This window comes from Lepisma saccharinum, chromosome 1 (genome assembly GCF_977018435.1).
Source record: "Lepisma saccharinum chromosome 1, izLepSacc3.1, whole genome shotgun sequence".
NCBI classification, from domain to species: domain Eukaryota; kingdom Metazoa; phylum Arthropoda; class Insecta; order Zygentoma; family Lepismatidae; genus Lepisma; species Lepisma saccharinum.
The window spans coordinates 122,503,954-122,520,034 of NC_139229.1; the positions used below are offsets into that span (position 1 = coordinate 122,503,954).

At 37.7% G+C, this 16,081-nt stretch overlaps 1 protein-coding gene across 1 annotated transcript in view; it reads right to left on the minus strand.

Annotated features, from left to right (window-relative positions):
* Positions 1-16,081, minus strand: part of LOC145985443 (dipeptidase 1-like) — a 324,489-nt gene that overhangs the window by 86,586 nt on the left and 221,822 nt on the right. The window contains exons 8-9 of the mRNA XM_083119502.1: positions 4,712-4,888; positions 2,714-2,798 (exon numbers count right to left, since the gene is read on the minus strand). Of these exons, the coding sequence (XP_082975628.1) occupies positions 2,714-2,798; positions 4,712-4,888 (262 nt within the window). The remainder of the gene's footprint in view (positions 1-2,713; positions 2,799-4,711; positions 4,889-16,081) is intronic.

Sequence of the window (16,081 nt, forward strand, 5' to 3'; positions counted from 1 at the left end):
TAGCATCCACTTTCCAAATAAAAAAGGTAAAAAGGTAAAGTGCTCCCCTGTGCATAGCACCACGCCATGAAGGCGTATAGGGGGTGTGGGGGTAACGCCCCACACTTTCCAAATAAATTTTACTTTCTGGTCAAACGTGTAACTTTTCCTCTTTTTGTTCTCCATGGCCGACCAGTAGCAACTGTCACTTCTGTGACATTGTTGTAGCTTGGTTACGTACAAATCAAGTGCATTTTATGAAAATTAGTACGTATAACATCGATTTCGTGTAAATGTATTACGTACAAGATTTAATTAACACGTTTTAAAATTATATCTTACCTGGACCTACAGTAACTTACGTATAAAAAAACAGAATTACACAGATCTGAGTTACATATAAAGCAGTCTCAACTGTAATTCACACTTTATTTTACTGTAGATGAAACATATTCTATGTCACGATTATGATGTTTCCAGATTTTGAAAAATTTGCGTGACAGACAGACAGACAGTAAGAAAGAAAGAGAGAAAGAGAGAGAGAGAGAGAGAGAGAGAGAGAGAGAGAGAGGGATCTGATGAAAAATTTCACCTCAACTCTTCATCAAGAAAACCACACTACAAAACCACTTTTTATTTAAGGTTAGGCAAATCTAGACCACACAATATTTTTTTTGTTCAAACAGCGACTTCGTGATAACCCATTGTCTCATTTTCAAAATTATTTTCTATATGAGCGCATGAGAAATATATCTAATTTATATACAGCAGAGATTTGTTAAGATGGTACAGAATTTATTAAGAGGAAGAATTATTTCTTTATTAGCATGCAGTGGCCATTCGCCATTCAGTCAATTATTCTTTATTAGCTGATTGCCCGGCGTTGCCCGGAAATTTATTTATCCCAATCTTCTATTAGACAGGAATATAATGAATTCTAACTATAGTATAAAATGAACTTTGAACAGCATTGGGAGTGTTACTATTCATCTTAGCAACCCCGAAAACTATTTATTCCACACTAATATCGGTACTTTTTTATTTTACATGTCACCCCCTACATCCCCTAAGGGTGGCATGGGTGTCTTACCCCCACAGTATTTCTTTCCAGGTTGCAAGTGATATGTGTACCAAGTTTGGTTGAAATTTCTCCAGGCGTTCGAGAGTTATGCCGGAACAAACATACATACACATACACACACACACACATACATTTTTTATATATATAGAAGAAGAAGATAGATAGATTAAAGGACGAGGTACAACCTAAGATCGTTCTGCTACATGTGAATAACATGTCATAATATATAGCAGCGGTTCTCAAACTTGTTTTCTCATTGTACCCCTTTAGTCGCAACTAAACGTCTAATACTATAGGATTTCTCTGAATAGTGGGTTTTGGGGATTTTCTTTGGCTATCTGATTGATGGAAAGTTTTTGATATGTTGGAGGCATGTATCTGCAATACAGCATTCGAGCTGTATGTGGAAAGATGATGAACAAATAAGCATTCGAGTTCTACGTTTATTATTTTAATGGGTGTTCCTACGTTTACAATCTTTATGATTAGTTACAAATATAAAAATGTGAAACACATGTATGTTAAGAAGTATCTAAAAAATTTAATTTTCATATATTTTTCCAGAGTTATTGAACATAAAGAAGAAAAATAAGTTTGTAAACAAACTGTCAAGCATAATTTTCGAGTTTTCATTGTAAATCCTCAGAACTTTATTGCGCGGTCAGCTATATGAGGAAAGAGATTTCGAACGAGTATTTTATTTCAAAACATATGAAATAGAGATAAGGGTGTCAGTGACAAAATCAACCTTATTTTCCTATTGAGTTTTAAAACTATGAATATAGAAACAATGAAGTCTGCTCTACACACCTGCTGCGAAAAAGTTGTCGTGTGGGTATTCTCGACATTTCTCTTCCGAGCTGATCGCGTACTCCCTTCAAGTCGTTCAAGTACCCCTGGTGGTACGCGTACCACAGTTCGAGAACCACTGGTATATTTATATATATATATAAAAATCTCTATATATATAAAAATTGATGTATGTGTGTGGGTGTGTATATATGTTTGTTCTGGCATAACTCTCGAACGCCTGGAGCAATTTCAACCAAACTTGGTACACGTATGACTTGCAATCTGGAAATAATATTTTTGGGGTAAGACACCCCTGGCTCCCCTAGGGGTGGGGTGGTGAGAAATAATCGCGAACGACCGATATTAAATTCCGCACAAACAGACATCCCGGACTCTATGCAATCCCACACAACGATAGCGTTTCTCAGGTTGTCTAACATTCAGGCTGTGTTGCGAAAGGAGTCCATAGTTTTCGTGACACTCCCATGCGGTTCAACTTCAGGTTCATCACCTATCGGCATAGAGGGTGAGAAGGGGTGAAAAATAAAATGCCACAAATGACCTAGATTAGTGTCGAATCCATAGTTTTCGAAGTCTCTAAGCTAATTCGTGACATTCACGATGAAATATAATTAGTTACATTTTACACTATAGTTAGAATTCATTATTTTCCTGTCTTAATACAAGATTGGGATAAATAAATACCCGGGCAACGCCGGGTAATCAGCTAGTTATTAATAAAAACATTACTAAAAATTATGGAGAAAAGGTACAGAGAAATATAAAGAAAAGATAAACAATATGTTAATATAGTAGTAATTAGTAGCATTTGGAAACTGAATAGAACATGAAGATTCTTACCGACAGCATCGGCGATAGTAGAGGCTTCTTTGCACGTCAAAAACAAAGAATAAAAGTTGACCATTACAATCCCCCGATTTAAGGCCTGGAATGAAACGAAGAAGAAAAATAAATAGTTAGTCAATATGTTAAGTTCCCTGCAAATAAGACGTATAATACTCCGCTAACAATTTGATAAACATTATTTAGTTATAGATAAAGAATTTGAATTGTGTTATGTTTCAACTACGACAAGAACATCTAGCGCAGGGACGGCGCTGTTTTGTTAAACAAGGAACGAGCTAGTAGGAATCATACACATTACAGACGTGGCAGATTAATGGGAGAGTTCACACCGAAGCGACACGTGTCGCTTTAGGATTTCACCAATCGAACGCAGACTTATGCGACCTATCATGCCGCTGCGGAGTGAAACGTTGCTGCTGATTGGCTCGTTCCAAAGCGACATGTGCCGCGTGTCCCTCCGTTTTGGTCAAACATTTTTGTTTTACATAAGTCAAAAGAAAGGTGTAAAACAGAATCAATACAAGGCAGAAAAATCAAAGAAAATCTTAATAATGATATATTAATTTAAGTAAAGGAATGGAATGAAATACCCACAATTCAAAATTTCATGTAAAAAGAATGATAACGAAGCAAGGATTATAACTTAATCAGTGTTTGATGTGGAAAGGCCTAGTTGAGAGGATTTTTGGTCAAGTTTGGGAATATGTGTGGGGGTGGTTAAATGGATCAAATTGGAGACAATGCCGAAGATGAGGGATGCTTATGCAAATTATCCTAATTGGGAGATGCCTTATGATATTTTTTTATCCTTGGTAGTAGCATCCTTCCACATTTCCCTCCCCACTTTGAGCACTGAACTGAATAACACAAATGCAGTATAATAAGAGGGACAGTCAAAGTAAAACCTTATTTTTTTATCTAGTAAATTTCTGCATGTAAACTTGCACACGTTTGCTGCATTTTGGCATAGACTCATTCCATAGACCACATCCATCCATATATATATATGTACGTAGTATTTTCAAGTCTGAGTTAGTGCCTGTGTACCTCAAGAAGAAGAATATTTGGAATCTATGTTCAGTCACTTATGAGTAGGGCTAGGATTTTTATAACCTAAAAAATCACCAAAATATGCAAAATAAAATATGCTCTTATGACCTAAAATTTTACAAAATATGCGCTATAATTTGAAAAATATGCCCTTATAACTGGACTGTTTCAAACATCAATATGTAACATATGCTGAGATATTTTCACATTCATACTATTTTTATGTCACTTTATGGGCCCTGAGTTGCAATCCACAATTTCTGTAAATTTTCAAATGAAAACGAAAAAGATTTTTCTGCAGTAAAAAAAAAACCGAAGTGAACCTGGGAGTAAGAACGAATCCACTTCGAAAATGACTGTATATTCCTTGAAAAAGCTAAAATATGCTGAATATGACCGAAAATCCATCAAAGTATGCCCTATCACGCAGAAATGGCTAAATATCCCAAAATATGTCCGTAAAAACCGCCCTAATTTGATTAGTGTCTTCATAATATGAATTTCTACATATTTAGGAAACACATCACCCTTACCAAAATAAATATGCTAAGTCATGAAAATCCTATCCCTACTTATGAGCCACCACGAAGGTCTTTCCGCCCATCTGCGTGCGGACTTAGGCCATTGTCGAACTTCCTCCTCTGTTTGTAAACTTGCTGGCGTGGTAAGCATGCATAGACATATTGACATACCGTATATGTTTTAGGCTTTCAGAGGGCAAGAAACCACTACCCTTTGCTGGTGCATGTGTATGCAGGAGGCGCCAACTTGAAAATGACAAAAATGGTATTGTGAGCTCACTTCGTCAGTGTTGCAGCCTTGAAGTCGTTTTGTAAATAACCTCATGTAAATTTGAGCTGTATACAGTCTGTCACGTAATTTTTGCAGGACTAATAAGGTTTTCATCTGACCGTTCCTCGTATAAACACACCAAGGACCTACCACTTGTCTCAGAACGTCATCAGGCACATTCCTGGAGCTGTTGCATAGCGCATGCGCAGAGGAATGGGAGAATATCACCGGGGCTTTGGTGACTTGGAGAGCGTCTTTCATGGTCCGTACGGATACGTGGGATAAGTCTACGATCATCCCCAGACGGTTCATCTCCTTCACTATTATCTGAAACAAGAGAAAGCATCTGATTACTCTCCTGGTTGTGCACAGAAGGGAATGGCTATGCTATGTCAGGGTAGCAAACAGGCAGGAAAATAAATCGAAACTAGGAAGGTAATTGATAAGTTGATATGTGTGGATAAGTTAAAACCAGAGGAGGGCAATCTAAGGTAATTAATCACACGATTGTCACCTTGCGAAGGTACACTTACGATCACTACAATTATTGGCTTTCTTTTGCCAATGTAGTTTCTGGAATTACAATTAATTTCGTCATAATATTTTGATTGATTGATTGAGTTTGTGTTTTAAGTCCACTTTATGCACAGTAAGGCTAATCGAGACTGGACCTACAGTTTAAAGTGGAATCCGAACCACTATGTGTCTCCAACGGGTATCGAAACCGGGATAATATTTTGTTCACATATTTAAAAATAGCAGTAACTTTAGAATACTCGGATTTGCATGTAAATGAGTTTTTAAATTTCCTCGAGTAAACGACAGTTTTTTTTTCTATTAACATGATTTTGCACATTTATGAATTTTTCCTACTTTAACGTCGCTTTTCTGTATCTTTGTCTAATCTCAACGATGAGAATGCATGGTCAAATTAGCGTTTCTCTTTTCTTGCCACTTTTTCACGGTGAAGATGAATGACGACAAGCAGTGCCACGATAACAGGGATAGACACGAAACTTAATTCTCGAAGTAAATTTCAGGAATTGAGCTGTGAATTAATTTAAGGCATCAGAGATTTGATAGAACTCATGTAAAGAAAATATTTGAAACCGTTATTTATATTTTTGAGCCGTGGTTTGTCCAGTTGGCAGGGTATCTGACTTCTACGATGAAGACCTAGGATGTATTCCCAAGGTAGGTGATTTCAGATGGGAATTTTTGCAGACCGTGTCCCTGCATAAGACGGCTCTGGGGTTAACACAGCCTCTAATAAAATGGGTACTGGGGAATAAAGGTTGTCGTAGTGTGAAGATCACCTCTATAGTGGCACAGATCGTGAATATGTGGCTTCCATAGCTCCACACCCTCTTATGATCCTCCATAGTATGTTTCAATGTGCAGAAAGTTCTTTCACTTCAACATAAACAGAAATTCAAGCAACACGAGTCTCCTTTTCCGTTCGTAGTTCCTCTTGAGCTCAGCTCCGCCTTCCTTCACCTCCTCTGACGAGCTCCCCATTGGAATTGCTGCCTGCGGTATCGTGCTGGCAGTTCATAATGAGCTCCCCACTTTAAACGTTCTAACGAAATCTCGATGAGGTATTAAATTTAACAAGCCGTTAAAACTCCCTGAGCCTTGACGATGTTTGGGAGAATGCTTTAATGTATCGATGTAACGTTAAATCGATTTATTGCGTCTTTAAAATTTAGCAGAGCTTGGAGGAACAATTCCATTTCTATTTTGGCTATTTTAGGTATGATTCAAACTTGGTACACCCAGGATCATCTTTGTTTCAAATTGATGTTTTTCGCACATCCGATTAAAAGTTTATTATAGGCTCCATACTATTAGCCTAAGATCGGATCTCTAAGACCTGCATTTATATATTTACAGATAACTTTGATCAAGGTATGTCTATATACTGGATTTCTTTTTTATTTCCAAGACATGTGATCTTACAAATATCCATGTCTAATTAGAAATTAGAAACCTAGATTTTTTATTGCTATATGCAGGAGTGTCTGAACATTCGGAGGTTTATCCGATTTTCACGGCAGGTCATGTTGCTTACATCAAAATTAAAAACTCTTTCACAATCCCACCTCAAGGCTCTCCCTTCTACATCGGTCTCTTTTCTACAGGCTTCCTCACTCATATAATAACCTGCCTCCAAATGTGGACCTATTCTTGACAGAATAAAGTTTTAGAAAATTGTTAACGATGTATGTATAATTTTGATTTGTTTTCAGTGCCATCTTGTACTCTATTTTGTTGTTGTTGTTATTGCTATTTTCCTGCTGTTACTGTTTCAGTGTAAAATGGTCATTCAGTACTGTATCTGAAACTTTAGGTAAAATAAATAAATAAATATAACCAGTTGCTTCTACATTCTGCAACATTTGTGATTCCCAAACAATGTGATATTAAAAATACTGTTCTTTTACATTTTTAAATAGGTCCTACTACTTAACCAAGAGTGAAATTGATTCAATTTATGAAAGAAGAATGAAGAAATTCGGGGGAAAAACTAGTTGACCTTGCATGAAGTGTATGTAAGACCCTTTAGTTCACTGTTTGAAAATGGTAACTGAAATAGGGAGTAATTAATTGAGTTGGGTAATCAGGTTTTTTAAACTAAGAACTTTAACCCTCCACAAGTTCTGGGTTCGAACTTCGATCATGTCTATATTTTAGCTTATTCCACAAAATCAGTTCATATACAGTAATAACTTCACCCACTCACTCTCGAGCATTCTTAAACCCGTAGGTTTATGGCTGCAGCAACACAAGCCTTCCCTCCATCTGTCCCTATCCTGGACAAGATCATTCTATTGTTTTCCATCCTTACCGATTTTCTTTAGGTCCATATCAACGTTATCCCTCCATCCTCGTCTTGGCCTTCCTACAGGTAATAAATTTAGTTAAATGATTTCGCTGACGATGCTGAACCTTAAAAATCGAGGAGCCATTTTAAGTAACTAGCTGATTGCCCGGGTATTTATTTATCCTAATCTTCTATTAGACAGGAAAATTATGAATTCTACCTATAGTGTAAAATGAACTTGGAGTTGAACGGCATTGGGAGTGTCACTATTCATCTCAGCGGCCCGAAAAATATGATTCCACACTAATATCAGTGGTTTTACATGTCACCCTCTTTCCACCCCAACCCCTAGTGGTGCCAGAGGTGTATTGAAGTTGAACAGCATTGGGAGTCCCACTTTTCATCTTAGCGACCCCGAAAACTATGGATTCTACACAAATATCGGTCGCTTTCGATTATGTTTACTTGCCACCCCTTCCCACCCCACCCCTCAGGGTGCCAGGGTTGTCTTGGAGTTGAATGGCAATGGGAAAGTCACTCTTTATCTTAGTGACCCCAAAAACTATGGATTCCACACTAATATCGGTCGTTTTCAATTACTTTTACATGTCACCCCTTCCCACCCCACCCCTAGGGATGCCAGGTGTGTATTACCCCCACAGTATTTCTTTCCACATTGTATGTCATATGAGTACCAAGTTTGGTCATCGTGAATGTCACCAATTAGCTTAGCGACTGCGAAAGCTATGGATTCGACACTAATCTAGGTCATTTTTGACATTTTATTTTTCACCCCTCCTCACCCCCCATCTCGATAGGTGATGAACTTGGGAGTTCAACGCCATTGATTGGGAGTGTCACTATTCATCTTAGCGACCCCGAAAACTATGGATTCCACACTAACATAGGTCGTTTTCGATTATTTTTACGTCGCCCGCTTCCCACCCCCACCCCTAGGGGTGCCAGGGGTGTTTTACTCTCACAGTATTTCTTTTCAGATTGTAAGTGATACGTGTAACATGTTTGGTTGAAATCGCTCCAGGCGTTCGAGATTTATGCCGACACAAACATACATACATACATTTTTATATATATAGACTAAATAGAAACCATTAACTATAACAAAATACAGAGGACATTCAAGGTTTTTAGGAGGAGAGAAGAAAAGTACCGAGAACGGACAGTTTTGTTGTCCTCAATGTCAAGAAAAAAAGAAGTATAGGTATTCCCAAAGAGCACTTGAAAGTTTGCTTCAACGTGTGTAGGCCTTTGCCAATTCTGGCAACTTTCGCCTTTTCCACAATCTCGTGCTGCGAAGAACAAGTCGACCTCCATAAAAGAGCGTCCTTTTCCCCTTCACAGATGGAGCCACTATTTTATGAATATAAGCCGAAACATCTGCCGGAGTTTCTGTCTTTTTCGCGAGCATCTAAGGAGGGGAGGGGCCAGTACTCTTCTCCTGCGCCATAAAGCAGAAGTGCTAGTGGCGATAGCAGAGGCATCTTGCGGAATGGAACGGAGGTAATGACTATTTTCCCCGCTGAATAGGCCTTGCTTATGGCGTCTGCAACAGGGTACCTATTGTTATGACGTAGGAAATGTGGACGGGCGATAAGAACCAAGTGCACGGCAATGCTACAAATGAAAGATTCTTCGAACTATAACAGTTAAGTGGTTGTCGTTGAAGTGAGCCGATCTGGCAACAACACAATTGACCAGACGGCTTGTCATTTAACAGTAAACTTCAAATGGCTCAACACATTTTCTCCAGCAGGTGTTTTCATCTTCAGAACCCCATATTTATTTATTTTATTTCAGACTGTCCTCAAATGAAATTCGTGAGAGAATTTCGTTATTTCGTCCACTCCATCTACAGCTTGAGATGGTAATTAGTAAATTTCCGCCTCAGTGCTAGCGTACCCGTGTTTGCGAAGGCTTGAACCTGGAACGTAATATATGCTATAGGCACTGGGGGCGATTAGGAGTGGGGGCAGTTGCCCCCGCACTAGTTTTCACTTTTGCCCCCGTACTATAGAGTCTTAATGCTGAGCCTTGTCTACCAAGAGAAAGTAAACTGTCATTCTTACCCCCCCCACAGTTTTGGCAACAATCGCCGCCACTGGCTATAGTTATAAGAAGGGGCAGTAAGATAAGAAGCACCAATGAATATTAATATTCCATGTATATACATATGTTTGTGTATGTATATATGTATATATATATATAAAAATGGGGTAAAGGGAAGATGTCAACTTCTTTAATTGATTACTGCCAAAGACGAAATGAACACACATTTTGCAAAATTACACAGCTATAAAAGTTCAGCTTAAAATTGATACGTTATTTTAAATAAATAGCGTAATATGAATTCATAAGGTAGTACAAAAGTACATTTTGTCATAAAATTTAAGATATTTTTATTAATTTATTTAGCTTCTGTAAGTTAATTTCTTGGCACAAAGTCGTGTAATGTTCTTCAGAAATCTATGAGGAAGACGTTTCAGGTAGTATAAAATTTTTAAAATTTTTAATTTTTGTAATATAAAAAAATTAACCATGTTTTTGTTAGGGTATTGAAAGTCATGTTATGGCTACCATAGTTTCAAAACTACTCACAAAGTAGTGATCACAGGACTGTTGCAAAATAATACAAAAATGTTCAATTCCAAGAAATATGGGTATTGGGCCTAATATTGGCCTATAATTTAAAACTATAATTTTAAGCCTAAAATAACCTAGAGAACCCATGAAGGCGTGAGGTGATCAATAATCCTTTCTGACCAACTTTTCAGTAGACCATCGTTTCACAACCTATGGGGCGCGACCTATGCTGGTTCCCGAGCGGGCGTTTAGGGGGTCGCGAAGTCAGACTCAAAAGTTTATTTACTGTGTGTCAGAGAACCTATTACATTTAAAATACTAGGATATATTGTTTTAACAATTTGAATTCAACCAGTGTTGTGCGTAGTCTAAGCCCTACGTTTTCGTTATTCGCGCATTACCAAAATTAATTACATATTTACTTTTCTAGAATGAAGTATGTGTAATTTGTTTAAGCAGGGGTAAAAGAGGGCTTCTTAAAGTACTCGATGTTAGAAAAAATATGATTATAAACTGGGTGCACACCCCTACAAGTAATTCTGCCGGCGCCGATGCTTAAGATTCTCATGAAGTGTAATATCCTTCAAGGTGGGGTCCGGACTGAAAAAGGTTGAGAACCACTGCAGTAGACGAATATATATGTATATATATGTATGTATGTGTGTGTGTGTGTGTGTGTGTGTGTGTGTGTTTGGGAGCGCAACGATGGTGCAATCTGATCATCTAGTAGGCAGAACAGGAATATACGTACATGGCGAGATGCAAGTACCTAAAAGACCACTAGCTTCAAGAAGGATTATAAATCACGTAGGATATCAACGTCATTTCAGGTTTAATGACGTTTGGTGCATACGTATCTTCTTTGCCGATATGTCGTATCTTTACATACTAAAAAGTCCGTCCGGGTGGATTTTCTTTTAAGGGTAAAAATTTATAGGTTTTTTAAAATACGAAAAAATACGTTAAATACGCGTAGCAAGACACAAAATTCTAGTTTGAGTCCAAACACGATAACAGCCAAGATCGATACTCCATTAGCGTCGATATCGACCAATAGCGATCAAATCATCTCCGCTTGTTGTGCCATCACTAACTCATCTGAACGTAGTATCCTGTAGTAAAAATTATATATTTCACACATATAATTTCATTTTACCCACAATTGTGTGTGTTAATTATTGCAAGAATATGATAAATTCAAATTGAAGCAATTTTTTTTGAGTGGACAACACTATTATGGGGGAAAATTTGCCGTTTCCACCCTGGAAAAAATACGTTGCTTGCCTCTCCCTGGAAATAAAATCTGCGGAAGTCCATGGTAGTGACCAGCTGATTTGATGTGCTTTGTTGTGTTTTTACGTGATGCATGAGAAAATTGTAATGCCGGAAGAATATGTAGGTTTACGGATGAACTTAATAACAAGTAGCTGCACTTGTTTTTCGAAATATATTTCATTAAATATGATTTTGCACTGTCTTTTATCGAGTTTTATGATGTTTTCAGATAAGTTTCATTAAACTGTCAGAATATGAGTTTTTGATTTAAGAACACTTTATGAACAGACAGGCTAATCGGGACTGGGACTACAGTGTGCCTCATCCAGGTATCGAAGCCCGAAGCCAGAATCCCTTCATTACAAGCGGAGACGTTCCCACTACGACATCACGGAGGCCCCAAAAACTGTCAGTATATACTGTAAAAATAACCTATTTTTGTAACAAAGCATATTAAAACATGTGCATATATGTGTTAATTTCATTTTTTGCAGAAAACGTTTTAAAAAGGTCTTATTTTAGACTTCACAAAACATTGTAACACTGGTTTAAGAGAGAATCACCGTCAAACTCGTCTGCGGAAGAAGCTTGCAGTGTTGCCAATACGGGAAGAAAACAAGTGTCTCACATTACTTCATTGTCCAACCTCGTATATCTATCTTCCTCGCAACAAGTAATCTCTCAACTATGAAAGTGGTTGATTAAAGAAAGCCAACCGGTCCATTAAACCTGCTCCTGCCTTTAAAAGAATTGAATTAGGCACGTGGTGCAACCAGGGGGCGCTCGAAAGAGTACCGCAGTATGACGGCGTAAGCGCGGATGTTGTTTCCTACATCGATTCCAGATGGCATTGCGAGCTCGTTCTTTCATCACTTCAGAATTAACCCCGCATTTACCGCCCTCCCAGACGCAACACAACGCGCAGCAGTCGTGTTCCATTTACTTCCGAGAAGACTCCTGCGCGGATAAAATTAGTCCCAGCTGTAGATGAATATTTCATCACTCGCAGAGACGGCGGGCTGGCGTGCGGACCGTCACTATCGCAAATGGAGACTCGCTCCGCGACCTCTGTACGTTGCAGCAAGTGCATTTGCACCCGTAATTCGCCTCTGAGGTTTTGCTGCGTTCCTTGCACGCTAAGAGCACACGCAAATAACACAAACAGGAAGTGGTACATTGTGCGTTTGTGACGTACTCTGGGCAGAGATTACGCAATGCGTAAATCACTCTGCGGAAAAATGCGGTAGCAAAGCGAAATAAGTTGCATGAAATCTCACATAAAAGTTCAACCCAGCAAAGAATTCAGGGAAGGCGCCGAAGAGGGCGCCCCCCTGAAAATTTCCTGCAGAGCATTCAGACAATAGATAAGAAATTTATCAATCATGTTCGCTTTGGTTTTCTTTCATTCACTTTAATTCAACGTTGAACGTTTTTTTCCTTAACTTTTTAGTAATAATACGGACCGATTCAGTCTTCCTTATAATTAAATATCAAAATAATGAACCAATTTTAATATAGTCTGTTCTGATTATAAATTATAAATATACAATAAATTCTATTTCATTGAAACGCAACAATAGACACCAGTAGAGCGGCAGGGCTGGTGTAATGAGCTTCATTGTTGAAAACAATTTGAAATTCTTGCAGCTAACTGCTAGTCAGTCAACAATTAGCTGTGGAGTGATGGCGACGTGCTTGTGCAGTTTTAACGAAAGTTACACCTAATTTAATTACATATGAAAAGTAAGGGACAATTTTAAAATATTAGTCTTGTTTATATTAGTGTAATAATTTGATGAAGTTTAATATCCCTCCCCACAAGAGGAAAGTGGATGGATTCAACACTCCTTCAACCTACAAGAGTTAGTCGATTAACAGCCTTTATTACCATTATTGGCGCAGGAATGATCTTGATTGGGAGGGGAGGAAACTTCATTAGAACAGGTCACATTGATCTCAATTTCTAAATTAAAATTTGCATAAGCTTCTACTGTCAATTATTAAGAAGCTATATTAACAAAGTAAGTTTGAAATTTAAGAAATGTTTTTCAAAGAGCTTTTAAGAACATGTACAATTACGGAACAGATTGGCCTCATTGCAACGTTTTGCAATCATATTAAACATTTTTACATTCCCATAAGGTTTTTCAAGAGGTTACTAGAACCTCAATGTAGCATAATAAGTTGACGGAGGTTTTGATTTTTTTTTCGTATAGTAAGATAAACGTAGACAAAGTAAACTTTTGCATTTAGCTACCAATACGATTATGTAAACGGCAGAATCTGTAAACTTATTTGAAGGAAGTATAAGGGATACACTTCGGATCAAAGGATTTAGGGAGCTACAATATACCCTTACACTCCCGACTCCCTACTATAACGCTTGACGAAGTCAAACCAATATCGTCAATGACAATCTATGATGTTAACATGCACATAAAACTATGTGTATTGTTTTGTTATTTGAAATAGTTGTGGTTTACAACAGAATGTGAACAAGATCAAATTATATTGCTCCGATGGGGAAAAAATGAATTATGCTGGATTGAATAAGGCCACATTATGGTTCAGCTCTCTCCACTACTTCATTACTGTTTGCTGTAAATTGTCGAAAGTTATCGTTCCTTACATAAGTATCGAAGTATGAGAACTGTTTTAACCACCTTAGAGAAATGCAGCTGAGGCTTAATAAATTGCGTCAAACCATCTTCCATGAGCGGTTAATTCTCTCAAATTAGAGCATCCTCTTTCTATCCCTTTCTTATAACCCATTTTTCTTTAATATTCCTCTTTATTGTTATTCTTATTTGTTTCTCAAATTTATTCTTTTCTGATCCAATAATACTTAATTTAAACTTTATCCCCTTGTGCTGTCATCTACATTTTATTTTAGAAGTTAGCTCAAACTTTCATTTCCCGTCTTACCTGAATGCTGACCTATAAATGCCTCTGTCAAACACATGTACATATTTTGTTTGATGACTAAGATACGTACATGTATAATGAATTGTAAAATGCATTGCAAACGGCCATATTTAAGCCGCCTGGCTCTTATAAGGCCATTGCATTTTGTTTTCGGAACTTCATATACCATATGTTATAAAAACCTCTTTAGAAAACAAGCAAAATATCCCAAATCGACTTTCTCCATTCATTCTATTGTTGTGGCTGTCGTGTTTCTTCTACGCTGTACAAGTAACACGTATGAGTATAAATTCATAATTTTGGGGAAGGTAGTATGCAGTCACCATACCAAATGCATATTTGGCTATTTCTAGTTGTCTTGAGGATAACCAAGAAGCGGATTTCATCAAAGTGTGATGATATCGTAGCGTTCCATCATGAACGCGGGGATCTTAACTAAGGGATGTAACTTGCCTCTCCCAATTATTACTACTGATGGTAGAGACAGCCCTGAACGGGCCAGGTACAAATATCTCGATTAAGATTAATACAAACTCATGGTTAGGTTTTACACTGAACTGAGCAACGCGAATGGCAGAAAAGGGTGAAGGATAGCTCACCCTGATCGGTTTAGAAAATAGACCAATAGCTTCTGCTTCTCCGACGATTCCAAGCAAAAAGATCCTCATGTCGCTTCCATCACACCTTTTAATCCCTTGCTTGGCCTCCCATCACCTCTCGCCAAAGGCCAGTGGTCTTACCATTTCCTGTCATAGTCTTACGTTACACATTTCTGAGCAGGATCTGGCAAGGTCTGCTAGGGTCAATATTTCTTAAACCGAGCGGATACGCTACGATCACCCTCTTGCAAAACAATTTCCCAAATTGAAATTGTAATCATTAAAAATTTAAATTGAACCTTCTGCCATTCCCCAAAATTTAAAAAAGTATTTTATTACATGAAAAAAAGGTTACATCAAATAAAATTATAATATCGGAAACCCTTCACCTAAAAATAAAATTGGTTGAACAAAATTGAAGCTCAAAGCTTGACTGCTGAAGGAAAGTCTTTTGTTTTCTTTAGCCAAACGCTGGAAGAGTCTTTTTGTAATCAAAATGCTGACTGACGTTTGATCAACATGCCATAGCAAGTGTTGTTCGCAGGCCAGCAGAGTCAGCGAAAAGTTCAACACATTGTATCGCAACTCGAGCCATATGCCAATTGCGCCTGCGTTTCACATAACAACACGGAGAGATAAACACGGAGTAGTTAAAGTTGCTAAAACGGTAAAACCATGTGATAAAATATAAACAGTGTTACTCTGAATTTTCTGACGTATTACGACAGCAAAATCTCGACGTGTGACATAAATAAAAAGTTAATATAATATTTTAGCATTTGAATAAAATAAATGAAAAGAAAAGTTAAATAAGGGTAAAATGTAAAAATATTATTAAAATTTGATCCGCCAAAGGCAGGCTAGTAACATAGTGGATTAAAGACAAGAGATTGCTGTTCTAATCTGTGAGGCTATCGGGAATGTCGCTTCCTAAATTAACCTTTTTGAACGTGTCCTTGCTTACGGGAGGCTTTCAATTAGATTTCATGACGTGTGGGAAAGCTAAAATATAATTACAATTACTCTTCATTACATACTTTACTAAAGTTAACACTAAATTAGTTTGTAAGAAGTAACTATTTTCATTCTTGAAGCGATTTAAGATTCTGATGGAACGATGACGCAGAGTCACGTGAGTTAGCACCATTGAGGGAGATTATTTGTTACACCTGGGTCGAGGTTACATGAGGTTCATGACATGATATCGAAGTTCAGATGTAGCCAGCAGAATTCTCGCCGGTAGAAAAGTGTAGTCCGAGTATATCAAGAGAGGGAGGGGGGAAGGGTTCAATCTAA